The sequence below is a fragment of the Chiloscyllium plagiosum genome, chromosome 7 (assembly GCF_004010195.1).
Source record: "Chiloscyllium plagiosum isolate BGI_BamShark_2017 chromosome 7, ASM401019v2, whole genome shotgun sequence".
In the NCBI taxonomy this organism is placed as follows: domain Eukaryota; kingdom Metazoa; phylum Chordata; class Chondrichthyes; order Orectolobiformes; family Hemiscylliidae; genus Chiloscyllium; species Chiloscyllium plagiosum.
The window spans coordinates 69,312,616-69,339,622 of NC_057716.1; the positions used below are offsets into that span (position 1 = coordinate 69,312,616).

General features: G+C 41.0%; 1 protein-coding gene across 1 annotated transcript; it reads right to left on the minus strand.

The window, feature by feature from the left end:
- Positions 1 to 19,579: 19,579 nt before the first annotated feature.
- LOC122552032 (5-hydroxytryptamine receptor 5A-like) lies at positions 19,580 to 25,370 on the minus strand. Its single transcript, XM_043694590.1, has 2 exons — positions 22,655 to 25,370; positions 19,580 to 20,908 (listed from the first exon to the last, which is right to left on the minus strand). The coding sequence occupies exons 1-2, from the start codon at positions 23,351 to 23,353 to the stop codon at positions 20,576 to 20,578; spliced, it is 1,032 nt and encodes a 343-aa protein (XP_043550525.1). The 5' UTR covers positions 23,354 to 25,370; the 3' UTR covers positions 19,580 to 20,575.
- Between the last annotated feature and the right edge of the window lie 1,637 nt (positions 25,371 to 27,007).

Sequence of the window (27,007 nt, forward strand, 5' to 3'; positions counted from 1 at the left end):
ACCTATATTTTACTTTCCCTTCTATAATACTAGTCTGATAAAACACCCGATTAAGACTTAGTGAAAAATTCAAATTTCAAAACCAGCCAGCTGTCAAATCTTCTCTTTATATCATTCTCTGGAGATTTGCTCTCCAGGTTGGTGTTGATGTTTTTCTCTGTGCAAACTCCTTCTCCCAACTGTTCAATTTTTCCTGGCCTTAGTATTGTCAGTATAGTAAATTCAAACTTGATTTGAGTTTTTTTTTTGGGGGGGGGTTGTGTGCATAATTTAAACTGATTGGCCTAATTCAAATTTGTTTTTGTCTCCAGGCAACCAGCTACCCTAGCTGCTGGACCAAAGGTTACTATTCAGAACACTTGATGCTGTCAGGTAGTTCTGCTAACTTTTAACTTAAAGGTACAATATACCCACATATTCATGACACGTTCCCCTTCAGAATAAAATGAACCATCATAATAAAAAGATGGCTTCACTTTTTTTTTCTATTCTGTAAATAATTACCTTAACAGACTGATAACTTTAATCTAAGTTTACCTTAACTTTTTTGCCTATGACTATATAAACATGAAACATGAAATAAATACAAATCTCATCTAAACTTTATCAGTTAAATCCGTGGTAAAGCATCTGCGATTACATTCTTACAATCTGCAACATATACGATTTTCTAATTAAAAGTCTGTAGCATAAGACTCCCAACAAAATACAGTAGCACCTCAACTTACGAACTTAATCCATTCTGGGACCCAAAACATTCGCGAACTGAATAAATTTTTCCCATTGTTCGAATAGCGCAAGAATGCTTGGACGGCTGTTCACAGCGCACGCGCCAAAGATGAACTGAATGAGATCACGCGGGGCCCGAGAGGTTTTGCGTTCAACAAGCGCATAGCAAAGCAGAACAATGAAACCACGTGGTCGCACACAGGCTTTTTGTGTTCGTACCTTCACAGCGCACGCGCCAAAGATGAACTGAATGAGATCACGAGGGCCCGAGAGGTTTTGCGTTCAACAAGCGCATAGCAAAGCAGAACAATGAAACCACGTGGTCGCACACAGGCTTTTTGTGTTCGTACCTTCATTCGTACCTTGAATTTCGTACGTACATTGAAGCAAAATTTTAAGTAGGATCCTGTTCGTAAACTGATTTCTTCGTGAACAGGGTCATTCCTATGTTGAGGCGCTACTGTAGTCTCATATTCTTGTCTTTAAAGTGTTCTAAGAATGTAAGCAAATCGTGATCCATGTACATAACTGTCTCTAATACGTTATTCGTGACTTAAACATTTCAATGTTGTAAGGCTAGTATCAAACTCTAGTTAGATTAGATTAGATTACTTAGTGTGGAAACAGGCCTTTTGGACCAACAAGTCCACACCGACCTGCCGAAGCGCAACCCACCAATGCATTTACCCCTTCACCTAACACAACGGGCAATTTAGCATGGCCAATTCACCTGACCTGTATATCTTTGGACTGTGGGAGGAAACCGGCGCACCTGGAGGAAACTCATGCAGACATGGGGAGAATGTGCAAACTCCACACAGTCAGTCACCTGAGGCGGGAATTGAACCCGGGTCTCTGTTCTTCTTCAATTGAGTATTTCCTCTGGTGCATGTTGATCTTCTTCAAAAAGTAACCAACTAGCAGTTCAATCCCATCCTAATCTTCCTGTCGGAGTACAACTCCAACTCCTATGTCACTAGCATTGATGGTGACTTTAAAAGGTTTTGAAAAGTTTGGTGTAGCTCAAACTGGTTTGCTGGTTAATATTGATTTCAAATTGTCAAATGCCTCCTGGCATTGTTCTGTCCACTGAAATTTGGGTTCTTCTTCAGCAAATCGGTTAACGGTGTCACTACACTGCTGAAGTTTGGAACAAACTTCTGATAGAATCCACGGAGTCCTAAGAATAGAAGCACCTCTTTCTTTGAGGTTGCTCGTGGAAATTCCTTGATGGCCTTTGTCTTTGTGTTAGTGGGGTCAACCTTCCATGACCAATGCTATGTCCCAAGAACCTCTGCTTTTGTGAATTGTTTTGTTTGTTACCAGTTTTGCTTCTCGTAATTGTTCATAGAGCTCTGCCAACTGTACCACGTGATCTTTCCAGGACTTACTAAAGATCACTGCATTGTCCATATAGATTGCACAGTTTGTTAATCAAACCACAACTCTGTTCATGAGTCTTTGGAATGTGGCGGGTGCGTTCTTCATTTCAAAGGGCATCACGTTAAACTGATATAGTCATTTGGGATTACAAATGAAGAAATTTCTTTCACCGACTCTGATAAAGCTACCTGCCATTAAGTAACCACACGTTATATCCAACTTCCTTGATACTGTCCTCCAATCTAGGAATTGGATATGAGTCTGATTTTGTAACGGCATTGACCTTCTGATTATTCACACAGAATCATTGAGTCCCATCTGGTTTGGGAACTAAGACGATCGACGAACTCCACTCGCTGTGGCTTGGTTTGATGATGTCCTCATCGAACATGGCCTTCACCTCCATCTGGACCTATCTGGCTTTGAAAGGATTAAAATCAACTCGACGAGAGTGAGGACTGCAGATTAGAGTCGAGTGTGTGGTGCTGGAAAAGCACAGCAGGTCAGGCAGCATCCAAAGAGCAGGAGAGTCGACATTTCAGGCAAAAACCCTTCCTCAGGAGTGATGAAGGCCATTCCTGATGAAGTTAAAACTCACACAAGACCAGGTTATAGTCCAACAGGTTTAATTGGAAGCACACTAGCTTTCGGAGCATCGCTCCTTCACCTGATGAAGGAGCAACACTCCGAAAGCTAGTGTGCTTCCAATTAAACCTGTTGGACTATAACCTGGTGGTGTGTGATTTTTAACTTTGTACACTCCAGTCCAACACCGGCATCTCCGAATCATTCCTGATGAAGGATTTTTTCCTGAAAGGTCAACTCTCCTGCTCTTCGGATGCTCCCTGACCTGCTTTGCTTTTCCAGCACCACACTCTTGACTTTGAAAGGATTAAGCCGATAGGGGTGTTGTTTTATTGGAGCAGTATTCCCTATGTTTACTTCATAAACAATAGCATTAGTCCTCCCCATCTGATTCTTACATATGTCCTTATACTGCAGTAACAAATCTTTGAACTGTGTTCTATTCTCCTGAGACAGATAGCTTACCGACCTATCCCACTCTTCAATAACTGCTTCATTTACTAATCTATTGTGAGGCACATCAAAATCCACATCTGGATTTGATTCCTCACTCTGTGAGGCAGTAACTAGCCCCTATTTCTCCATTTCTTTCTCTCTAGTATAATACGGTTTCAACATGTTCACATGACATATCCCATACCTTTTGGTTTTCTACATGACATCTTTACTAGATAGTTCACCTGACTCAATTTTTTCTCAATTTGATAGGGAACAGTAAACCTGGCTTTGAAGGGATCTCCTATCACTGGTAACATTACTAACATGTCATTCCCTCAGTAAAATGTCAGTCTCAGAGCTGTCACCTGCTTCATTCTATGTTGTGTCCTCTAGGTGCTGTTTAGCTAACTCATCCACTCAATTTAGTCTCTCCTTCATCTCCGATATATAATCTAAGTGTGAGATCGCTGATTTTTGTCAATTTTTCTTTAATTAATTTCAAAGGGCCTCTCCCTTCATGCCTGAATATTAACATGAAGGGTGTGAACTGAGTAGATTCCTTTGCGGCATCTCTAATGGCAACAATAAGAATGGATTACCTTTATCCCAATCATTCGGGTAATCATGACAGTATGCTCTGAAATGGTTACAAGGTCTGATGCCACCTTTCTAAAGCTCCCTGGCATTCAGGGTGATATATACCTAAGTTATCCATAACCACCTCAAACAGCCTAGCAGTAAAGTTAGACCTTTGGTCCAACTGAATCTCTCTGGGTAGCCCATATCATGTGAAGAAAGCTACTAACTCATCTCCTACCCTTTTTGCCTTGATACTCCATAATGGGATTGCCTCCAGAAATCTGGTATTAACAAGTACTGGTTCCCACTTTTCGTTCTCGGGAGGGGACCTACACAATCAATTACAGCCTGCATGAAAGGTTTTTCAAATGCGGGAATTGACAACGAAGGAACAAAGAAAAAGGAAAATTTACAGCCCAGGAACAGGCCCTTTGGCGCTCCAAGTCTGAGCCAATCCAAATCTACTGTCTAAACCTGTCTCCCAATTCCTAAGCATCTGTATCCCTCTGCGTCCCACCTACTCATGCATCTGTCCAGGTGCATCTTAAATGAGTCTACCGTGCCTGTCTCTACCACCTCTGCTGGCAACACGTTCCAGACACCTACCACCCTCTGTGTGAAGTACTTGCTGCGTGTATCCCCTTTAAACTTTTCACCTCTCATTATTGAATCCTTCACCCTGAGAAAAAGCTTATCTATATCCACCCTGTCTATACTCTTCATGATTTTGTAAACCTCAATCGGGTCCGCCCTCAATCTCCTTTTTTCTAATGAAAACAAACCTAACCTACTCAACCTCTCTTCATAGCTAGCACCTTCCATGCCAGGCAACATCCTCATAAATCTTCTCTGCACCCTCTCCAAAGCATCCACATCCTTTTGGTAATATGACGACCAGAACTGTACACAGTATTCTAAATGCAGCTGAACCAATGTCTTGTACAATTTTAACATGATCTGCCAGCTTTTGTACTCAATACCCCATCCAATGAAGGCAAGCATACTATAATCCATCTTGACCACTCTATCCACCTGTGCAGCAACTCTCCAGTCCATCTATATCCTCCTGTATTCTTTGACAGTCCCCGATGCTTTCTGCTACTCCACCAATCTTCGTGTCATCTGCAAACTTGTTGATCATACCAACAGTGCCCTCTTCCAGATCATTTATGTATATCACAAAACTGGCCCCTGTGGAACACCATTGGTCACCTTTCTCCATTTTGAGAAACTCTCTTCAACTACTCCTCTCTGTCTCCTGTTGTTCAACCAGTTCTTTATCCACCCAGCTAGAATATCCTGCACTCCATGTGACCTCACTTTCTCTGTTAGTTTACCATAGGGAACCTTATCAAACACTTTACTAAATTCCATGTATATGACATCAACAGCCCTTCCGTCATCTATCAACCTGGTCACTTCCTCAAAGAACTCTATTAAGTTGGTAAGGCACAGTCTCCCCTGCAAAAACCATGTTGCGTATCACTGATAAGCCCATTCTTTAATAAATATGAATAGGTCCTATCCATCAGTACCCTCTCCAGCAACTTTCCCACCACTGACATCAGGCTCACTGGTCTGTAGTTACCTGGAATATCCTTACTACCTTTCTTGTACAAGGGGACAACATGAGCAACCTTCCAGTCCTCCAGCACCTCACCTGTATTTAAGGATGCCACAAAGATATCTGTCAGGGCCCCAACTATTTCCTCTCTCGCTTCCCTCAGCAACCTAGGATAGATCCCATCCGGTCCTGGGGATTTATCCACCTTAATAAGCTCTAGCCTCCCCAACACAACTTCCCTACTTATGTCCATGTGATCCAGACTAATTAAACTTCTATTGCTAGTCTCAACATTCAGCATGTTCATCTCCTCAGTGAATACTGATGCAAAGTAATCATTCAGAACCTGACCCATTCTCTCAGGTTCGATACACAGTCTTCCTTCATTATCCTTTAGTGGACCAATCCTTTTTCTAGTTATCCACTTGCTTCTTATATAAGAATAAAGTGCTTCGGGATTCTCCTTAATTCTGCTCGCTAAAGCTATTTCATGACCCCTTTTAGCCCGCTTGATTCCTCGTTTAAGACTTGTCCTACTCTTCCAATATTCCTCCAGGGCTCATTCTGTTCTTAGCTGCCTAGACCTTATGTACGCTTCCCTTTTCCTCTTGGCTAGTCGTACAATTTCTCCTGTCATCCATGGTTCACGAATCTAGCCTTTCCTATCCTTTGCCTTCAACAGGACATGCCTATCCTGCACTATCTTTAACCTATCTTTGAAAGCCTCCCACATATCAAATGTGGACTTCCTTTCAAATAGCTGTGTCCAATCCACATTTCCCAGCTCCTGCCTAATTTTGATATAATTGGCCTTGGCTCAGTTTAGTACTCTTCCCTTAGGACCACTCTCATCTTTATGAGTATTCTAAAACTTATAGAATTGTGGTCACTGTTCCCAAAGAAATCCCCCACTGCAACTTCTACCACCTGTCCTGGCTCATTCCCTAATACCAGGTCTAATAAGGCCCCTTCTTTCGTTGGACTGTTGACATCCTGAAGGTGCTGGTTTTATTACTGCCTGTCTTACCTATCATTTGGCATGTTTGACATTTACAGCAAAAGTTAACCACAACCTTGTGCATTCCAGGTCAACAAAAATGTTTTTGTACCTTAGCTTGAGTATTTCGTACCCCTACGTAATGTCCTACAAGTAGTTCATGTGCTATTCGTAACAACTCCTGTCTGTATGCTAACAGCAACATAATCTTTGGTCCATGTATCCTCTGCATTAACTTACTATGGTCTCCATCTCCATCTTAGGATTCTATCTTGCAGATAATAACCCTCTAGAATATTCTTTGCCTTCTTTTGGAAATACGCATCTACACATGCAAATCTCTCAGTCTTTCAGGAGTAAACACTTCTGTCTGACCCTCTGCCTGTTCAGGGTTTTCCTGCACCATTACGTCAAATGGAGTATCCGCTAACTGAACCTCAACCTCTTCATCTTTCTCTTTATTTTTCACTTCGTGCTGTGACTTATGATAGTGGGATCAGGTTACCACATAGTCTGGAAAATACTAGGATATTCCTGTTTTAACTCCTCAGATTCTTGGTTTTTCTTGTGCTCCTCCACAACAAGGGGTGTCATCCCACCTTGGATCCTGCCAAATCATTCCCAAAAACAAACTGAATTCCTGGAACTGGAATCTCTCTACCAATCTCTCTCACTGTTATTTCCCCAGTCTTGAGTTGGCACTCCAACTTGATCTTACATAGGGGAATGCTAAATTTCTGTCCATCTGTCCCACAAACTACCACACTCTTGGGTAACAGATCGGAAAGAGTGCATATTTGCTCATCCCTTACCATCAGCGACTGTTTAGATCCTGTATTTCTAAAAATAATAACTTTGTGTCCTTCTCCCCCTCTTCTTTCTAGGAAACTTTACCCACGGAGGTGAATTCTTTGTAGCGATCAGGCACTATCTCCATACCCAGCCCCTGCCTAGGCAGTGCACTCTCCTGCAGCTCCTTGGCTCTTCTTGGGGTTCTCTTTACTACCTTCACTAATGCCACTGGCTTCACTTCTTTTGCAACATCTTTCCCCACAGTGCCTTTCTTTAATGACCAGCACTTTGTCTTTACGTGTCCCACCTTCTGGCAGAGAAAACAACTTTTCCCAGTGACCTTCTGAAATAACTGGCACTGTAATTTTCTGTGTCCCACTCCATTACAGTGAAAACACCTGAGGCCTTTCACCTCCTGTCCACCCTCTTGGGCTTCTTTAATCTGAGGTAAGATCTTCCCAGTGCTCTCTACTCTTGGTTTCGTAGTATAGGATCTCCCCTTCTCCCAACGTCTATCCCTCATAGGAAGAAATTCTGGTCAGAAGCTTGTCTTATATACCACATGTACTCCTCTGCTAATTCTGCTGCCTTTCTCACTTCCTGAACTTTCTGTTCCTCCACATGAATTATTACCATCCCTGGAAGTGAGTTTATAAACTCCTCCAGTAGAATAATCTCTCTTAGAGCCTCAAAGGTCCTATGTATTTTTAAAGGGTGCACCCATCTATCAAAATTATTGTGTTTAATTCTTTCAAACTCAACAGAAGTCTGACCTGGTTCCTTCTTTGTGTTTCTGAACCACTGTCCATATGCTTCTGGTACCAATTCATAAGCACTTAAAATAACTTGATTAACCTCTTCATAATCTCTTGACCCCCTCGTCTGATAGTGCAACAAATACCTCATGAGCTCTGCCTACCAGTTTAATCTGAATGAGCATTACCTACTATGGAAAATAATGAACATGAAAGCATGGGAAGGGTTAAAGCATGAAGACCACTGGCAATCTGTGATCTGTGGAAGGCAGGATGGGATAAGAATAGTGGAATGCTCTTACACCATTTAGCAGAGTAAGGTTAAGGCTGAAAGGTCACTATGGCGAGATGAGATAACATAAGTAATAAAGCAAGTTTCTCTGTTAAGTGTTATGATGACAGGATTGGGTCAATAAATATTTGGGACATGACTTTAAAATATTTAATTAATAGTTAGTAGAGTCAGCTTGAGACAGGAGACTATTATAATAGATGGAATAGCTAAATATCTCTCATAACAGGTTAATCTGGAATTGAAGATCACTGTAGCAGAGTTAGCAATAAATATCTAACCGTGACATTAGAATAACATTAAGTAGAATGTACAACTAAAGAGATTATGGGAACTAACATCCCTGGTTTATTGTGTAGCTGGAGTGAGGTACTTTGGTTAATATAGTTGGACATGCTGATAAGCTAACAAAAACATGATAAAAAAAAAAAAAAATCCACAGACCCTGAGGTTCGTGGACATTCGAGAATCTGCTTTTTCAGTGTCACGGATTTTTGTTTGCAAATAAAGGCCTACTTCTTGAGGAACTCTCTGCGTCTCCTGGTGATTCTCTATATTTTCTCCACAACACTACACATCCTCTGACCATTCCATCTGCCTAGACAATTTTTAAAATGAGATAAAGGAAGTTTTGACATCTTTCTCATCAAAATGTGGCAAGTTTTTGACATATTTATATATATCACTACCTTCTGTTTTAATCTCCATCCTGTTAACTTGACTTTACAGACGAAGTTGCAATTTCTCAAGTTCAAATTCTCTCTCTTTTTGCTCAGCTAAGCTCCTTCTCTCTTTTTTCCTCTCCCTCTCTCTTTCTTTCTCCAATTGTTTATCTTCTAAGTGCATTTTCCTCAACTGTAATTTAGCTTTTTCTACCTCTACTGCACTTGTCTGTTTCTCTGATACACCAAAGTGTTTGAGTAACTCCCTTACAATTTCAGCTTTATTTTTGTCCTTGGTTAATCCCAAATCTAACTTATTTGCTAATTCTAAAAGTATGGCCTTTTTCTTTCCTTCTAAACTTTCTTGGCAAATTTGAGAAACATCTTCAAATCCCAGAACCTCTTTAGCAATTTTAAGAGCCATTTCTCTCACTTTTAATTTAATCAACCACAAGTCACCGAAATTAAGCGAATTGTCTCACCTACATTTTCTTTAAAGATCTAGGACACAAAAATGTTTAAATCTGCTGGAATTTTCTATACCCCCAACGCTATTCAAATCTGTGTAAACCAGTTCAAATCACAAAACAAAGACCCAAATGTTCAAATCATGAATAAAAGCCCCCTTAACCATTCAAATCCTGACGATGAGCCCCCCAAAACATCGGATTATGTCATTGGCTTTTAATATTGTCAATATACTAAATTCAAACTGGATTGGAGTTTGGTAAATTTGTGGGGATATAATTTAAACTGATTGGCCTAATTTGTTTTTGTCCAGGCAACCAGCTACCACTAGCTGCTGGACCAAAAGGTTACATTGTATCTAATTCAGAGTGCTGTCAGATAGTTGTCTTCGGGTTTGAGTTACATGCTATCCAGAATACAGACAGACCCTCCTTAATCCAGTTTGGAAAATTGTCCCAGTAAATTTTGCACATTTCACTGCCCATGAGCCAATTGATAAGTTGTCTTCAGAGCACAACTGTTGCAAACCAATCAGCTACTTGTTGCTGGCCAAATCTCCCTCTGTGCAGATACTCTCTGGAGCCCTGCTTTCTTATCTGACCTGCCCACTGCTTGTAAAGCAACAGTATTAACATGATTAGTTCAAGTAGCATGTTTTAAAAGTGCAATTCCTTCCCCAATCCTTGGTTTTAAAATGTAATTTCCCATTGTAGTCCATAATCAAAATTACTGAAAAATTAAAAGATGCAGCCGTTGCAATAGTTCAGAGCTACTAATTTTCAAAATCTCTCAAGTCCACTTTGTCTTCATTAAAATCTTTACTCTTTCAGATCCTTTTCATAGCCATGGGAAAGGAGTTGCAGATTTAAACACAGTGACAGTGAAGGGGTATTGCTGTACAAGTAGTTCTAGGATAAAACGTGTTTGGGCAGTACAATTTGACTATAATGTCGCTGAAGAATAAGGGAACAGTATTTTGGAGAATGCTTACCTCTGTTGGCAATAACGTGATTCCAGCGGGGGACCAGCTTCTTTCTGCACCTTGTTCTGTGCGTGTGCCAATGTCCTCACCAGTCTTCATGCCATTCTGCACGTGTGCCGATATCAGCTGCCAACAGGGAGCATCTTTCTGCGAGAGGTCCTTTCCAGAGAGCAGTTTTCTTACATTTTTTAACTGTACTGTGTTAATGTTTATTTCATTAATAAATATGATTTCAACCTTCATTCATGCTGCGCTATACTTTGCGTTAGATTTTTGGGTGATTTTTGAGTGAGTGATTTTTTTGCTGGTCTGCCCCTAACCCAACTTTTCCCATAAGGACCATTATTTCAGTTTTCTACTAAGTGAGGTTTCACTGGAATGCAACTACAGTATTACCTGTAGTTCCAAGTCAGCATGTTGTGTGGATTTGAGGTGGTCATGCTCCAATGCGTTTGCTGCCCTGTTGTTCTAGATGGGGGAGGTCATGGGTTTGGAAAATCTGTCAAAGATGGTTTGATGAATTACTGAACATTGAATGTGTGCACAATCCCACCCAGTAGTGACAAAGGGAGTGCATGTATAATATGATGATGTGTTGCCATCAGGTCGGCTGCTTCATCCCAGGTAGCATGGAATTTCTTGAGTTTTATTAGAGCTACACTCATCCAAGCAAGTAGGGAACTTCCTACCACATTCCTGACTTGTGCCTTCTAAATGGTGGGCAGGCATTGTGAAGACAAGAGGTGAGTTACTCACACATAATATTTCACTTTTTTTCCTGGTCTTATAGCTACAGTATTTAATAACTATTCCAGTTCAGTTTCTGGTCAGTGTTAATCACTAGGATGTCGTTAACAGTTGGCAAAGTGGGAGGTAGCCTGATGATATAAACACAGGACCTTTAATCCGGAGACCTAGATAATGTTCTGGGGACCTGGGCTTGAATCTGGAACTAACAGTCTAATGATGACCATAAATTCTTTGTTGGTTGTTGGGAAAACCCATCTAGTTCACTAATGTCTCTTAGGAAATGAAACTGCTGTCCTGACCTGATCTGGCCTACATGTGACTCCAGACCCACAGCAATTTGGTTGATCTTTAACTGCCCTTTGGCAATTAAGGTTGGGCAATAAACGGTGGCCTAGCCAGTGACACCCTCATCCCGTGAATTAATTTTAGAAAAGGACTAAAATAAAATGTGTGGTGCCAGGTCAGGAACTTGTAGGTCAGCAAGATTGTGGATAGGTCTGTTTCATCTGTGGAGGAGCAGAATGCAGGCGAGTAATGGAAGAGGCATTTCATTGCCAATGACCTGGAGCAGGCAGTGAAGTTATTGCTAGCCCCATCAAGGCTGTGTGATGGGAGGCTGCAGCTACTTACTTGATCCTCTGTCCTTTGGTTTCCCTTTTATTCCTGCCTTAGTGTTTGAATTTGCATATCAAATTGATGCATTTTTTGAGAAAAGAAAGTCAACTCTGACTCTCACATGGTGTTACAAATCTGATTCGCAGGTAGAAAGAACTGGCAATGATCTTTCCTGACAACACCGCATCATTCAATAATTGTTAATGTTCCTTGTGTATTTAATTGTCAACACATGTACCTATCTCTACATTTACCAACAGAGACTAAAATTGCTGGAGAAGCTCAGCAGGGCTGTGGAGAGAAAGCAGAGTTAATGTTTTTGGTCCCAGCTAAGTTCCCCTGTATCCCATTCCTCCTGACCTACTGAATGAGCCTACCATGGGGAACCTTATCAAATGCCTTGCTGAAGTCCATATACATCACAACCACAGCTCGACCCTCATCAACTGTTCTAGTCAAATCCTCAAAGAACTCAATAAGGTTTGTGAGGCATGACCTGCCCCTCACAAAGCCATGTTGACTGCATTTAATCAAGCCATGCTCTTCCAGATGGTCGTAAATCCTTTCCCTCAGAATCCTTTCTAATACCTTGCAGGTGACAGACGTGAGACTTACTGGTATGTTAATGCCGGGGATTTCCTTATTTCCTTTCTTGAAGAGAGGAATTACATTTGCCTCTCTCCAGTCCTCAGGTACAACTCCAGTGGAGAGCGAGGATGCAAAGATCTTCACAAGTGGCAAAGCAATTGCATTTCTCGTTTCCCAAAGCAGCTGAGGACAAATCTGGTCCAGGCCTGGTGACTTGTCAATCTTAATGTTTGACAAAACTTTCAGCACATCAGCTTCCTTTATCTTTATCCATTCCAGCATGCACACCTGCTCTTCAAAGGTTTCATTCACTACAAAGTTCGTTTCTTTCATAAAGACAGAAGCAAAAAACTCATTTAGGGCTTCCCCTATCTCCTCACACTCTACACACAAGTTCCCTATCCCTGATCGGCCCTACTCTTTCTTTGACCATTCTCTTATTCCTCACATAAGTGTAAAATGCCTTTGTGTTCTCCCTAATCCGTTCTGCCAAGACTTTCTCGTGCCCCCTCCTGGCTCCCTCGCCTGCCTGTAATCCTCTAGAGCTGAGCTTGACCCTAACTCCCTCCACCTTATGTAAGCTACCTTCTTCCTTTTGACAAGAAGCTCCACCACTCTCAGCATCCAAGGTTCCTTTATCTTACCCCTTCTTGCCTTCATCACTCGCAACAACTGTTCCTTAAACAGTCTCCACATGTCTATAGTGCCTTTACCATGGAACAATTGCTCCCAGTCCATGCTTCCTAATCATGTCTAATCGCATCATAGTTTCCTCTTCCCCAATTAAATATTTTGCCTATTTTGCCTAATCCTCTCCTTCTCCATAGCTATGTAGAATGTGAGGCAGTTGTGGTCACTATCACCAAAATGCTCTCCGACCACAAGATCTGATACCTGCCCCGGCTCGTTTCCGAGTACCAAGTCTAGAATGGCCTCTCCCCTTGTTGGCCTGTCAACGTACTGAGTTAGGAAACCCTCCTGAACACACCTTACAAAAACAGCTCCATTCAAATCTTCTGCTCAAAGGAGGTTCCAATCAATATTGGGAAAGTTAAAGTCACCCATTACAACAACCCTACTACGTCCACACTTTTCCAAAATCTGCTGACCTATGCTTTCTTCAATCTCACTGCTGCTATTGGGGGGCCTGTAGTAAACCCCTAACGAGGTGACTGCTCCCTTGCTGTTCATAATTTCCACCCATACTGACTCGATAGGCAGATCTTCCTCGACAATGGAAGCTTCTGTAGCTGTGATACCCTCTCTGATTAGTAGCGCTATACCCCCTCCTCTTTTCCCCCCCCTCCCTATTCTTTTTAAATGCTCTAAACCCTGGAACATCCACAGCTCAGGTTCCCACCCCCCGCCATACTAGTTTAAACCCTCTCGAACTACTCGTGCAAAACTTCCACCCAGGACATTGGTCCCCTTCCAGTTCAGATGCAACCCGTCCTTCTTGTACAGGTCCCACCTTCCCCAGAAGGCATCCCAATTATCTGTATATCTGAAGCCCTCCCTCTTACACCAGCTGTGTAGCCACGTGTTAAACTGCGCCCTCTCCCTGTTCCTCGCCTCACAGGTAGTAAACCAGAGAACACTACTCTGTTCGTCCTGCTTTGCAGCTTCCATCCTAACTCCCCGAAATCACTTTTTATATCCTCAATTCTTTTTCTGGCTATATCATTAGTGCTTGCTTTCTCGCAGTGGATGTTGCCCGACCCTCTGTGATATCCAACATCTTTTGTTTTCAGTTCAGATTCCAGGATCTGCAGTAATTTGCTCCTATCCATGGATGTCCGCTCACTCGATCAAGTCCATGCTCAAAGCATTGTGGCTGCCCGAAGCCCTGCCCCCCATTTTCCTACAGGTCGCTTACAACCTCATTCTTAAATAATAAATTCATTTTTGCCCGAATGGATCATGTGCGTGCCTTTAGCAATTTAACGGGCCTGATAAATTGAAGTTGCGTTAGAACAAAAGTTTGGGTTGTTGTCAAGTCCGGTTTAAAAAGTGACCCTTGCATTTGAAAATGATTTATTGCGGCCCCATTCCCGACCCTGAAATGAGAAATAGCTGGGTTTGACATAGTTATGATTTGATTGATACTAACATTGTCCAGTGTTAATGGCAGGAGGTGGGGGAAGGGAAGGGGAGGTATTTAGAGCTAGAGCCATAGAGATGTACAGCACGGAAAAATATCCTTTGGTCCAACTGGTCCATGCCGACCAGATATTTTAAAATTAACGTAGTCCCATTTGACCCATATCCCTTTAAACCCTTCCTATTCATATACCCATTCAGATGCCTTTTAAATGTTTTAATGGTAGCCACCTCCACCACTTCTTCTGGCAGCTCATTCCATACAGACGTCCCCTCGACATGAAAAAGTTATCCATTATATCCCTTTCAAATTTTTCCCTTTTCACCTTAAGTTCTTGGGTGACACATGATGAGCTTTACAGGATTTGGAGCGCTCTAAGAGCTGGTTATAGTACTCCTATTTTTTAGACATCGTGTTATTTAAGTGTAAATAAAGGGAACCTGTGCCGAACATCCAATGATGTTTGTTACTCGGATGATGCGTCTGGAATGCTGCTCCACCCAATTTGACCAGCTGGTGTTGGCAAAAAGATGGTCCATTTAAGTTAGTATTGTGAGCCTCTACTACCTGTGGGTGACTCCACGTTCCACTACTGCAATTGTCACTCCAAATCGAACTATTTGGCAAACCCATCAGCCTCTTTGGTCATCCTTCCTGGGATTAGAGCGCTGAACTTGGTGATCAGCCAGGAAACGTTTGAATGGCTGAGCAGGCTGGCGGGGTCAAAGCATCTTCTATGTCTCCTTCTCAGCCTCTCCCCTGGCTCAGATTAAACCATCACCAGTCATTTCTCTCTGTCTCTCTGATCAGAGAGCAGCTCTATCATCTGGTAAATCCACAGTGAACAAAAAAGAAATTGCTGGAGAAACGAACAGCTCTGACAGCGTCTGCGGAGAGAAAGCAGAGTTAACATTTCGAATCCAGGGATCCTTCTTCAGAACAGACTATGGTGCTTTTACTTTCATACATTATGCATAATTATGGTTTGAACAAAGCATGCATCTGTTTCTAGGTCACAACAACAGTAGACTACGCAATAAAATGTAATTTTGTATCCATTCTAATTCTTTGATTCATATGTTAATTTATTTATAATATATCAGTCACAAGGGTTTAAACATATTTGCGTTGGGCCATTGTACCAATACCTCATGATATAATTTGGTGCACAATGTCAGTTAAATGGGTTTGGTTTTTTTTCTGCCTGTGCGAGGTTTAATGAGTGTGATATCAAAGGAGCAATTTTACGGAGGTTTGAATTAGGATAATTACAGTGAGCGCTTTCATTTCTGTCCATGCTTGGGTGTTGCAATGCTAATATTGAGTGTTACAAACAGCAAACCAATATCAATAAACTGCAATGCTAGAAAATAGAGATTCGAACATATTTTGGAGTCTGTCACAGCTGCAACAATTATATTAAATTGTAAATTTAATTATTCAGTATTTAACAATTGGACCACAAATGCTGGGTTTCACTAACAAGAGCAAAACTGTAAAGAATAATAGGAACCAGATGCTGTTCAGCTGCATTGACTATTAAACACAACACCAATATTAAATTGATGTCCCTATTATCGGTCACTGCACGGACAGCTATGTCATGTCCTTGATCAGCAGTAATTTTTTTAACAGAACAATAAAGGAGATTTTGTATTTTCTTGTATGATAGTCCATACGCTAATTCTTCGCCGGGGCTTAACCAAGGAAACGCGAAATTATTTTCTCCTATTTTTTTCACAAGCTGAAAATCATGTCTCCGTTGAAGATGTGCAATTTTGAATAATGCTCCTCGTAACCTCGACGGGCTTGCCTAACAGATGAAGAATGGCGAGGACCCGTTTTAAGAGGAATAAGTTGTTGGCATTGTTGGCAATTACTCCCTGACAATATGACTGTCCACCTAAGAGATTCCTGGTCGTGGGTTCTGTGGGTTTTTGCGCTAATAATGAGCCCGATGTTCCAGAAGAACCGTCCCTTCGTACAGGCGGTTCCTCCAAGTTAGTTTATTCTGAACAAGGATCTGACTGGTGTTCAAAGTTAAAAATCACACAATACCAGGTTACAGTCCAACAGGTTTAATTGGAAGCACTAGCTTTCGGAGCGCCGCTCCTTCAGCAGGCGGTTGTCCACGCTAGCGCTTCCAATTAAATCTGTTGGACTATAACCTGGTGTTATGTGATTTTTAACTCTGTACACCCCAGCCCAACACCGGTACCTCCAAATCCTGACTGGTGTTTACCTTCCAAGTTTTCTTACATTCCTACATTATCTTTCTGAGTGTACCAGAGTATTATTTCCTCGGTAATACCAGAGACAATATCAGACTTTGAATCCATAAGGGTATAAGTGATATCTCGATTTCCACTAAAGTTGTGTAAAATGATTCCTTCGTCTTGGAATTGCAATGTCTAAGTATTGTATTAAACTGTTATTTCAGAATGGGCGGCTAAAGTTTTCCATGGTTCAGAATTAATTTTTAATTAGCACCTTACACTGCACCCAGGAAAATAAAAGTACGCTAATGCCATTTCGTTTAGTTTTAAGTTACCAATACATATATTTTGTTTATTAGTTATTGCTTTAACTGGCGGCTCTTAGTCACTATTAAATGATACGTTTGAACTTGAAAGGTTTGCGTAGTGCTATTCAAGTGTTAGGTTTAGCTCAACTTTTATGGCTTGTGGAGCTACACAGCGAGTGCAAAGTTTCGCCATGCACCGGCTCTCAAATCTTCAGCAGAAACTCCAGCAGACCTCCCACTTATCTGCTCATAAAAACGCGTGAACTGATTGCTTTTGTTTTAAATTTAGTCCCAGCTATCGTTTCTTGTGTGATTTTCAGGTCCTTTCAAAATATTTTTTTTTGACGGATTGTTCACTTGCTCCTTATTTATTTCCCTTTGCTCATTAATATCTATGAATTTATTTGTCGATTTTTGTTTTCTGCTGCCTTATTTAATATGGTGCTCCTGTGCCATTTCACTCATGGTTAAAAAATAATCGACTGCCACATTTGTAATCATCAATGTGATATACGGGGAAACCCATTTAATACACTCACCAAGACATTAGGAAATGATATTCACGTGATCCATGATTTCAAAGTCAGAAACGATTAAAGTGAGAATCTTTTCGCGGTATATGCGTTCAAAGGAAGAAGCAGTTTTCTTCAGTTTTTAATCATTTCCTTACAAAAAGTGAAAAATGTAGACCATAAAGTAAGGTTCCAGTTTATTCTGGTGAAAGTTAAGTGTAATGGCTAAATAAATACTGCTAAAGGGCGAGAGAAACTGTCGAGATTGTTCTCCGGAAAACCTGATGAATGTAATCATGCAGCCAAGTTGTCGAGGGAATGGCTGCCATTCCCTCCGGCCTTCTGCACTGTGCTGCGAAAGGGTGGAGGGCATATATTAATCTACCATTAAAATCTGTAAACCAACAACGCGTGACATTGCTTATTCACGAAATGTGAAAACATACACCATCCTACTTATTAGAAATTGTGTTGTATGTACCGAGCCATCTCAAAACGTCCGTAACATGTTAATAAGACAAACAGCCAAAGATCCGAGCATGTCAGAACATCGAACTTTCTTCGAATAAACAGCAGTCAGAGGGGACTCCGGGGGCTTTAGGTGAACTCGACTTGGAGAAAGACTGGGGAAAGTAAACTAGAGTAAGGAGCCGATCCTTCCCGCATCCGTCAGGTCCGGCTGAATATGACGTCAATTTGCACAAAGTAAGTAGCCATTAATAGCAACAAGATGCTGACAAGATAATACGTTTCATTGATATAATGTTGGCTGAGGCACCAGGTGAATTTCCGTGGTTTTCTTTTAAGACTGGGATTGGATCATTTATGTCCACTTCTAGAGAAAGATAGCCTCGATTTAACATTTTACCCAAACAACGCTGCCTCTGAAAGTGCATTACTTTCTCAAAACTGCATTTGCAGTCCAGTGCTGGGGTGGTCCCATATTCTGCAGGAGACACCATTGTTTCGTGGCTAACGTCAACATTTATGGAAAAGCTAACCACTTATTAGCAGTTAATGGAAAAACATTGCTCCTACTGTAAATGCTAAATATATATTCTTGCCCTAGTGACTGTTGCTGCTTACATTCCCATATACATACCCATGAATATGGTTGTAAACACCTTATACTCTGTTAGCTATGACAATAGAATTCATCCTACTGATTGAACTGTAAAGAAAGAGATTGTTTGATTTAAAATCTATATTTCCTGTAATATGTGGAATATAGCAATCATCAGGGCATGACATTTCCAGCAAGAATGGGGTATTGCATCATGACTACAGTGCAGGAATTGAATTGAATTTATTATCACGTGTACCGAGGCACAGTGAAAAGCTTTGTCTTGTGAGCAATACAGGCGGATGACAGAGGTAAGTAACATAGATAAGTAAATAATAGGTAAACAGCGTCAAAAACAAATTAAAATCTATATTTCCTGTAATATGTGGAATATAGCAATCATCAGGGCATGACATTTCCAGCGAGAGTGGGGTATTGCATCATGACTACAGTGCAGGAATTGAATTGAATTTATTGTCACGTGTACCGAGGCACAGTGAAAAGCTTTGTCTTGTGAGTAATACAGGCGGATGACAGAGGTAAGTAACATAGATAAGTAAATAATAGCGTCAAAAACAAAACTCAGGTGCAGGCAAATGTTAAGAGTTTGTGAATCCATTCAGTATTCTAACAACAGTAGGGTAGAAACTGTTTTGAAACCGGCAGGTGCATGTGTTCAGGCTTCTGTACCTCTTCCAGGATGGTAGAGGTTGTAGAAAAACATTGCCAGGGTTGGATGGATCTTTGAGAATGCTGGGAGCCTTTCCTTGACAGCGGATCTAGTAGATGGATTCTATAGATGGGATGTTGGCCTTTGTGATTGTCGGGACTTAGTTCACCACTCTCTGTAACCGTCTCCGATCTTGAATGGTACAGTTGCCATACCAGGTAGTGATACATCCAGACAGAATACTCTTGATGGCACACCTATAAAGGTTGGCAAGGGTATTTGCCATCATGCCAAATTTCCTCAGCTGCCTGAGGAACAAAAGGTTGTTGGGCATTTCCTTGCAATGTTAGAGTGTGAAATTTAACAAGTTATTGAAGTTACTGAAGTAATTTTGATCAATTAACATAAATAACTCAGGAAGCAAATAGATTAAGAACTTTGTCTTTCAATGAAGAGTACATTGTCCAACAGTCTTTTTATATAAACTTTATTTATTTTAATATTTACAATATTCATTCCATAATTAAGACACATTTTGCAACATAAAATATTTCTGAAATACTCTCAAAATAATGTTTGCTGTGATTTATACATTACTTCACAGAGACACAAATAGGCTGTATGAACATAATGTCTGCTTGCCATATGCAAATAGGCATTAGAAACAAACTTACAAAATCTGGAAATCATGCATATTTGGAGAAGTGGGTCTGTCTTAATAAATCCTCCCTGTAATTGTATTTTCTGTTGAATGATCTGACAGTCAATCCTTTAATTGTTTTGACTCGCTGTCGTAAAGTCAGGCTGAGAACTATTTTTGGTTATATGTAAGATGCAGCCTTTGGAATACCGCAGTCATCAAGCCAGCAGCCAGTAGAGCAAACAAAAAGTATAAATAACAGTCCTTTGCTCATTTTGCTATCTAATAATTGGTATAATTAACTCTCAATTTAAAGTCAATAGCAATTTTTGATGGTGTCATTTTAGGAGACATCTCACAGATTCAGACCAGATTCAGAACAACAAAATTGTCCAAATGTGATCAGTAGCCAAATGTCCATTCGCGAGTATGAACCCAAATAATTGCATACATCGATATTCAAAGATAATCCACAGTTCACTCAAAGAGACGGTTCTGAAACTTTACAGTTGGAAATGTTTAGTCATTTAAAATAACTTGTTCAAAAACGTAAACTCAATTATCGTCAATATCTTAACAGCATCTTGTATCTGAGATGTGTGAATAAAGAGCTGGCACATGTGATGTCAGTGTATGCAGACTGAGCTCGCCTGGTAAGGCGAACCATCGATGTTTTTCGAAATAATCACAAGTATTGCAACAACACAGTAAAATACCTAGTTTAAACTTTATTTTTATGTTCCACTCCAGACATCAACAGATTCGATATTTATATAGTGATGATTTAATGTAATGGCGTATTATGCGGGTTTTATCAGTTGTAAAAGGGGAATTTTACTGTTAGCACATTCAGGAGACAGCTTAGGACAGATTATTCCATTTACACTTATCGCTGTTTGATAAATAAATATCTGAAGGCGTTGTTGTAATTTTTGTTGAAAGCTGTATAGATGAGAGGATTGAAGAAAGAATTGGAATAACCGAGCCAGACAAAGATACTCTTCCAAACAGGAGGAATGTTGCAAGAACACAAAGGACTGATGAGCTCAGTGATGAAGAATGGGATCCAACACAGGACGAAGACCCCGATCAAGATCCCTACCATCACCGCCGCCTTCTTTTCCTTCTGTTGGCGCCAGGCTTCTCCATCTGCCTGGAAGGTCAGGGCAGTATGTCGGACCGCACACTCCATCTGGGGCTGGTGACTGGCTTCCTTTACCTACAATAAAGTTCAAAGGCTAAAAACATTAGACTATGCTCAAGACAAGAGGGCAAGAAAGGCAACTTTGGCATTCAGTGCTCAAAGCCCACTGAATTTCAGAATATATGCTAACATTCGCTCTCTGATCATTTAAATCATCCATATGAAGTATCCCGCTACTACAAATTAGAAATCATTTACAAATTAAAAACAAATTAGAAATCCAGTTTGTTGGTTGTATCTATGCAGTCGTAATGACAGTGTCAAAGTAATCAAAAAAAAACGAACGTGACTTGGAAGGTTGACGTTCATGAACAAATAGTTGAGCACTTCTTCACGATCGAAGTACTTAATATCTCAACGAACTTTAAATCAAAAACATCAGCTACAAGAAGCGTTGCAATTTAAGATTTAATCGACCACTGCTCGATACTAGTCCAGAATTCAAACTAGACGCACACCTTCTGACTACACCATTGCAATATTAAATGCCACTTGTCAACAGCGAGAATTTGCCGCAATTTTGCACTGTTACCATAAATGTTCCCCCACTTTTCACGTAATGTTGGCTGCACTCCCTACATTTTCGTCATCCGGTCCAGCCGCTGATTCTGGAATCCTGTTTGCTTTCTGAAAAAAAGGTGTAGCGTGAACATATTCTCCCTGTTGCACACTCTCTGGCGTCCCCTCCAGAGCCACAACGTCTTGCAAACTCCCTAGCAGCCTCCTGACAATGCGAACTGCTGCACTGTCGATCTTTGTGGGACATTAGTACAGCGATATATTTAAAATGCAATCCAATCATTTTACTTTATATCACAGGAAAAGATCGTGAATCAGAAGTGCAAGAATATAGAACGTGAATAAGTTTGTCAGGTTAATAATACTTTTTTTGCGATTTCGAAAAGGCTGGTACCAAAATCTTTTTGTACAAACATTGAGAATGATCTGCATTTGTTTATGATCCTGCTTTATGGCCTGATTTTCAAATGCAGTTATTGTAGGTACTTTGAATGCTAAGACTAAGTGGGAAAGTCTTTCAGGTTTCCTCACGGTTTGGAGGAATTTCAGAAACCACCACTTTTCCGGTAACCCCGGCTGTTGTTCAGTAATGCAGAAAAAGAGGCGGGTAAATGCAAAAAAAAACTTCGATACGTTTTATCGACATAGATAAAGGGCAATTATAACACGGAGCTGTATGGTTTTTTTTTACAATTGTAGTAAATGAGGGAAAGTGCCCACAAATGTTGTTTTAATTAATGTAATTATTTAAATGGATTCCCATGTAATGCTCTGGGAATCCAGGCGTGAATCCTGCCGAGGCAGATAGTGGAACTTGAATTTAATAAATATCTGTTAAGAGTTTAATGGTGACCATGAATGCATTGCCGATGGCCGGGAAAACCTCACCTGGCTCACTAATGTCCTTTAGGGAAGGAAACTGCCCTGATCTGGCCTCAAGACCCACTGCAATGTGGTTGACTCTTAACTGCCCTCTGGGCAATTAGGGATGGCTAATAAATGTTGCCCTAGCCAGTGACGCCCTCATCGAATGAATGAATTTTTAAAACGGGTATCAAGAGAATAAACATTTTGCCAAAAGATATCTATTATTAACTCGCTACCCAATATTTTATTCAGGGTAGCGCCAGCTCTGGTATCTATAATCTTGAGGTGGCTTCAATGCTGGCTGGGTGACCGTGCATGATAAACGTGATAGGGAAAGGCATCAGTGTGTGTGTAGCCAAGACTAAACTCTTTTACCTGCAGTATTTCCGGCAATGGAACAACAGCATTCCTCTTGCGGCTCCCTATCCTAAACTTGGCAGCCTTGTAGATTTTCCAGTAGACGAACAGAACCACACAAAGCGGCAAATAGAAAGCGCCGCAGGTTGAAAAGATGGTATAGGAGGGCTCCTGACTGACTTGGCAGTTTTCCTTGTCAGCCGAGTAAGTTTCCCCCCATCCAAGAAGGGGCGAGAACGAGATGACAGCCGAAAGCGCCCAGGTTAGGACGATCATAATATTGGAGATCCGCTTTCGAGTCTTTAAAGTGTACTCCAGGTGCCTGGTAATAGACCAGAACCTGTCCAGGGCGATGGCGGTAACGTTCCAGATACTCGCCGTGCAGCAGAGCACATCGAAGGAAATCCAGATGTGACAAAGGACCCTGCCCAACCTCCAGCGCCTCCCGAACAGCTCATTGACCAGACTCAGAGGCATCACCAAGGTAGCCACCATCACATCAGAGACCGCCATGGAGGCCACCAAGTTATGAGGCACTCGGTGAAAGGTCTTCACTCTCAGGATAGTCAGCAGCACCAGCAGGTTCCACACGAAGGTGGCGATGATCAGAAAGCTCAACAGAGTCACACACAAGATGCTCAAGACAGTAACAGTTTCCCCCTCCAGCCTGCTGTTTCCCGTGCTTTCATTAAGGAGCAGGGACCCGTTGACGCACATGATTCACAGCCTTGCCTGGCTGGACAAACTCACATTGCGGGAAGGTTCGGCTCCGCAGACAAATAGATCAGATCATTAACAAATCACACGCAGTTTACCCACAAACTGCAGCCAGTTTGTTCAAACCCCACCTCGGTGAATGACGACTCTTTCGCTGTTCCCAATCTGATTAAAGACGGCCAGTAGATGTTTCAGTTGGCGAGTCTTATCAACCAAACGCAGGAGGGGAGCGAGCTTTTATTTGCATGATCACTTTAACGCTTCCCCCATGAAGGCTACAGCCGGTTAGCGGAGGACTGCGGCTCTGTGCGAACAGCGTTCGAGTACTGAGCAATTTCTGAGATAAAAAGGTCATCTGTGATCACCATGATGATGAACAAACCTTTATCACCAAAAAAGGATAACTTCTGAGATCATCATGTCTCCGTATCTGAATCCCTACCAATTGGCATGGGATATTATTTTGTCTTTATGATCGAAACATTGTTCACTGTACTCTCAGTTTTATGTGCATAGTTAAGTCATTAGATTCTATTTAACACTAATTACGTTATGGTAGTAATAAGATTCAGAAAACTGGTTAAAAGGTAACTTTTATCGATTTAAGAATACTAAAAACGTTCTTCCATATTAGTGCTAGATTACCACAACAATGTTGAAGATCGATCAGTATATACATGCAATTATTACCATTTGTAGTCTGCACGTACTCCCAACATGTTTCTCTAACACTGCTAAAGATTTGTATAGTCTTGATAATCTATCACAGAAGGAAATATTTTCTGATAAATTGACAGTTTCCTTGTGAAGGAGCCATGATTACAGATTTATGACAAAATCTTTGTCAGACATCAACGCAGACAAAACTAGATCAAAATAAGTGGCATTAAAGGAACAAGAGAACTATTGGAATTTTATCATACATCACCAGACCAAGAAAGGGAAAGTGAAACCTTATTATTCAACAAAGGATGTTTGTGAGCAATGAAACTTCAGTTTACGAAGATACATTGAAATATAATGGGAACAAATACAGTTGAAGAGGGCTGGGGTTATGGGAAGTGATTCTCCACTTGAGACTGGGTCATCAGATATCTCAATCTGATTCTGTTTATACCCATCAGTACATACTGTTACAATCCTGGGCTGTTTTTAAGGAAGCAGATAAGCAAATATAATTAACAGTTATCAAAGGGACAAATACCAATGAAACAAACTCTATGCAAAAACAAGCAGAGGGAACCTTAACAGCCTAAATTCTAACAAAAAAACTCAGCACTTCTTATCATGTATACACGTAAACCATATATTCAATTTTTAGTTTGATAAACGTACAACTGTTGGTCACATAGATGTCATTTATGCCTCAGTGTACATACATCAGACATTGTCCTTGTCCACTCAAAGTGTTCTGTATCTTGCTCATTGTGCAGTGCATGCTGCCTCAGTGTGTCTGTCATTCACTCCCTGGCCTGGCTGTTTGCCATCTACATATACTTATTTCACTGCAAACAATTTGAGATAATTCTGTACTTAACCATTTTAGTTTTAATCCTTTCACCTATATGCGCTTATTATTTTAAAAAAAAATCTGTCGATCCCAACTGTGAACTTATTAACGGTTCCACTCAACTACCCTCTGTGATAAGGAATTCCACACATTCACTACCCTGTAAGAAAAAAACATTCCTCCTCATGCTTGTCTTAAATGTGCAACCTCTTATTCTGAGATTATGTCCCTGGTCTTAAACTCTCTCACAATGGGAAACAACATCTCAGCATTGACCCTGTCAAGCTTCCTAAGAATCTTTAATTCTTCAGGAAGGATAGTGAAGAAGGTGCTTGGTATGTTTTCATGTATTGGTCAGAGCATTGAGTATAGGAATTGGGAGATCATGTTGTGGCTGTACAGGACATTGGTTAGGCCACTTTTGGAATGTGTACAGTTGTGGCCTCCCTTCGAAAGGAACAATGTTGTGAAAGTCGAAAGGGTTCAGAAAAGATTTACAAGGGTGTTGCCAGGGTTAGAGGAGGTGAGCTATGGGGAGAGGCTGAATAGGCCGGGGCTGTTTTCCCTGGAGCATCAGGTCTGAGGGGTGACCATATCGAGGTTTATAAAATCATGAGCAGTGTGGTTGGGGTAAATAGACAAGATCTTTTCCCTGGGTTGGAGGAGTCGAGAAATAGAGGTCATAGACGAAGGGTGAGAGAGCAAAGATTTAAAAAAGGTCTAAGGAGCAACTTTTTCATGCAAAGGGTGTTGTGTATATGGAATGTATTATGGACTAGGCCAGACCACTCAAAACATTCTTAACCAGGCAGCCCCAGACCATAACTTTGCAATTTGTTTCAGTAAGTGTACAGTGAAAATTATGCAGAGTAAGATAGCTAGGTTGACTACTAGATTTTAAAACAGACAAAAATTTATTCACAAAATAACACAATGAAACACAAAGAACAGAAGAACCCCTACAGAATGCAAACCAGACTTAAAGATGCTGTTCCGAATATGCACAACAGTCCCAATAAGCAAATCCCATTAAAACCCAATATAAATGGAACACTTGCTTACAGGTTGAGGTTGAAGGGCAGAGAGAGAGAGGGAAAGAGAGAGAGAGAGAGAGAGAGAGAAAGAGAATGTGTTTCCACACAGCTCCCTGTTGAACATCTCAGTTCAAGACTGAACTAAAACCGCTCAGCTCAGCTAGCTAGAGAACTGACCACCACCCTTTCATTATACAGGTCACTTCTGAAACATGACCACCTTGGCCTGAAATCTCATCTGTTTACATATAAAAAAAGGCCTCTCAAAATCCTTTTCATCCCTGTACCAAACCAGACTGATTGGAGCCCAGCCCGGTTTATTGCCCCTCTGAAAAATATCAAGGACAGAGTCCCCTAGACTAGAGCCAAGGAACAGCTTCTAGAGAAAAAGGGACCAGCTTTGTGACACCTCACCCTTAAAAACAAATGAACCATCAATACCAAAAGATGGCTTCATTTTAACTCTTCAAAATCTGGTTCGTAGTCTAAACACACTTATACACGATACTAACTATAAACATGCAAACATGGACAACCACAAGCAAATTCAGGCAGCGGTATACCCACCACCGAACGCCTCTGTATCTCATTCAAGTTTTGATAATGCATCAGCAATCATGTTTTCGCAACCTGCCACATGCACAATTGTCAAATTGAATGGCTGCAACAATAAGCTCCATCTAAACAGTCTGACATTTTTGTCCTTACATTTTTCCACAAATGTCAATGGGTTGTGATCAATGTATACAATTGTCTCAGGTGCATTGCTGGTAATATAAACACTGAACTGTTGTAATGCCAACACCAAGCTTAAAGTCTCTTTCTCCACCATTAATATTTCTGTTGATGAATGTTCAACTTCCAGGAAAAATACCTGATGTGTCTTTCTATCCCTCGTCATCCTCCTGCAGGAGCACCGCACTGGCACTCACATCACTGGTATCGATAGCCACCTTGAAAGGCTTCATGTAATCCAGTGTGACTAATACTGGGGCAGTGGTTAACACAGTTTTTAGGCTGTCAAAAGTATTTTGACAGTCTGCTGTCCACTGAAACTCCTTGCCTTTTTTTAACAATTCGGTGAGTGGTAAAATATTTGGTAAAATCCAT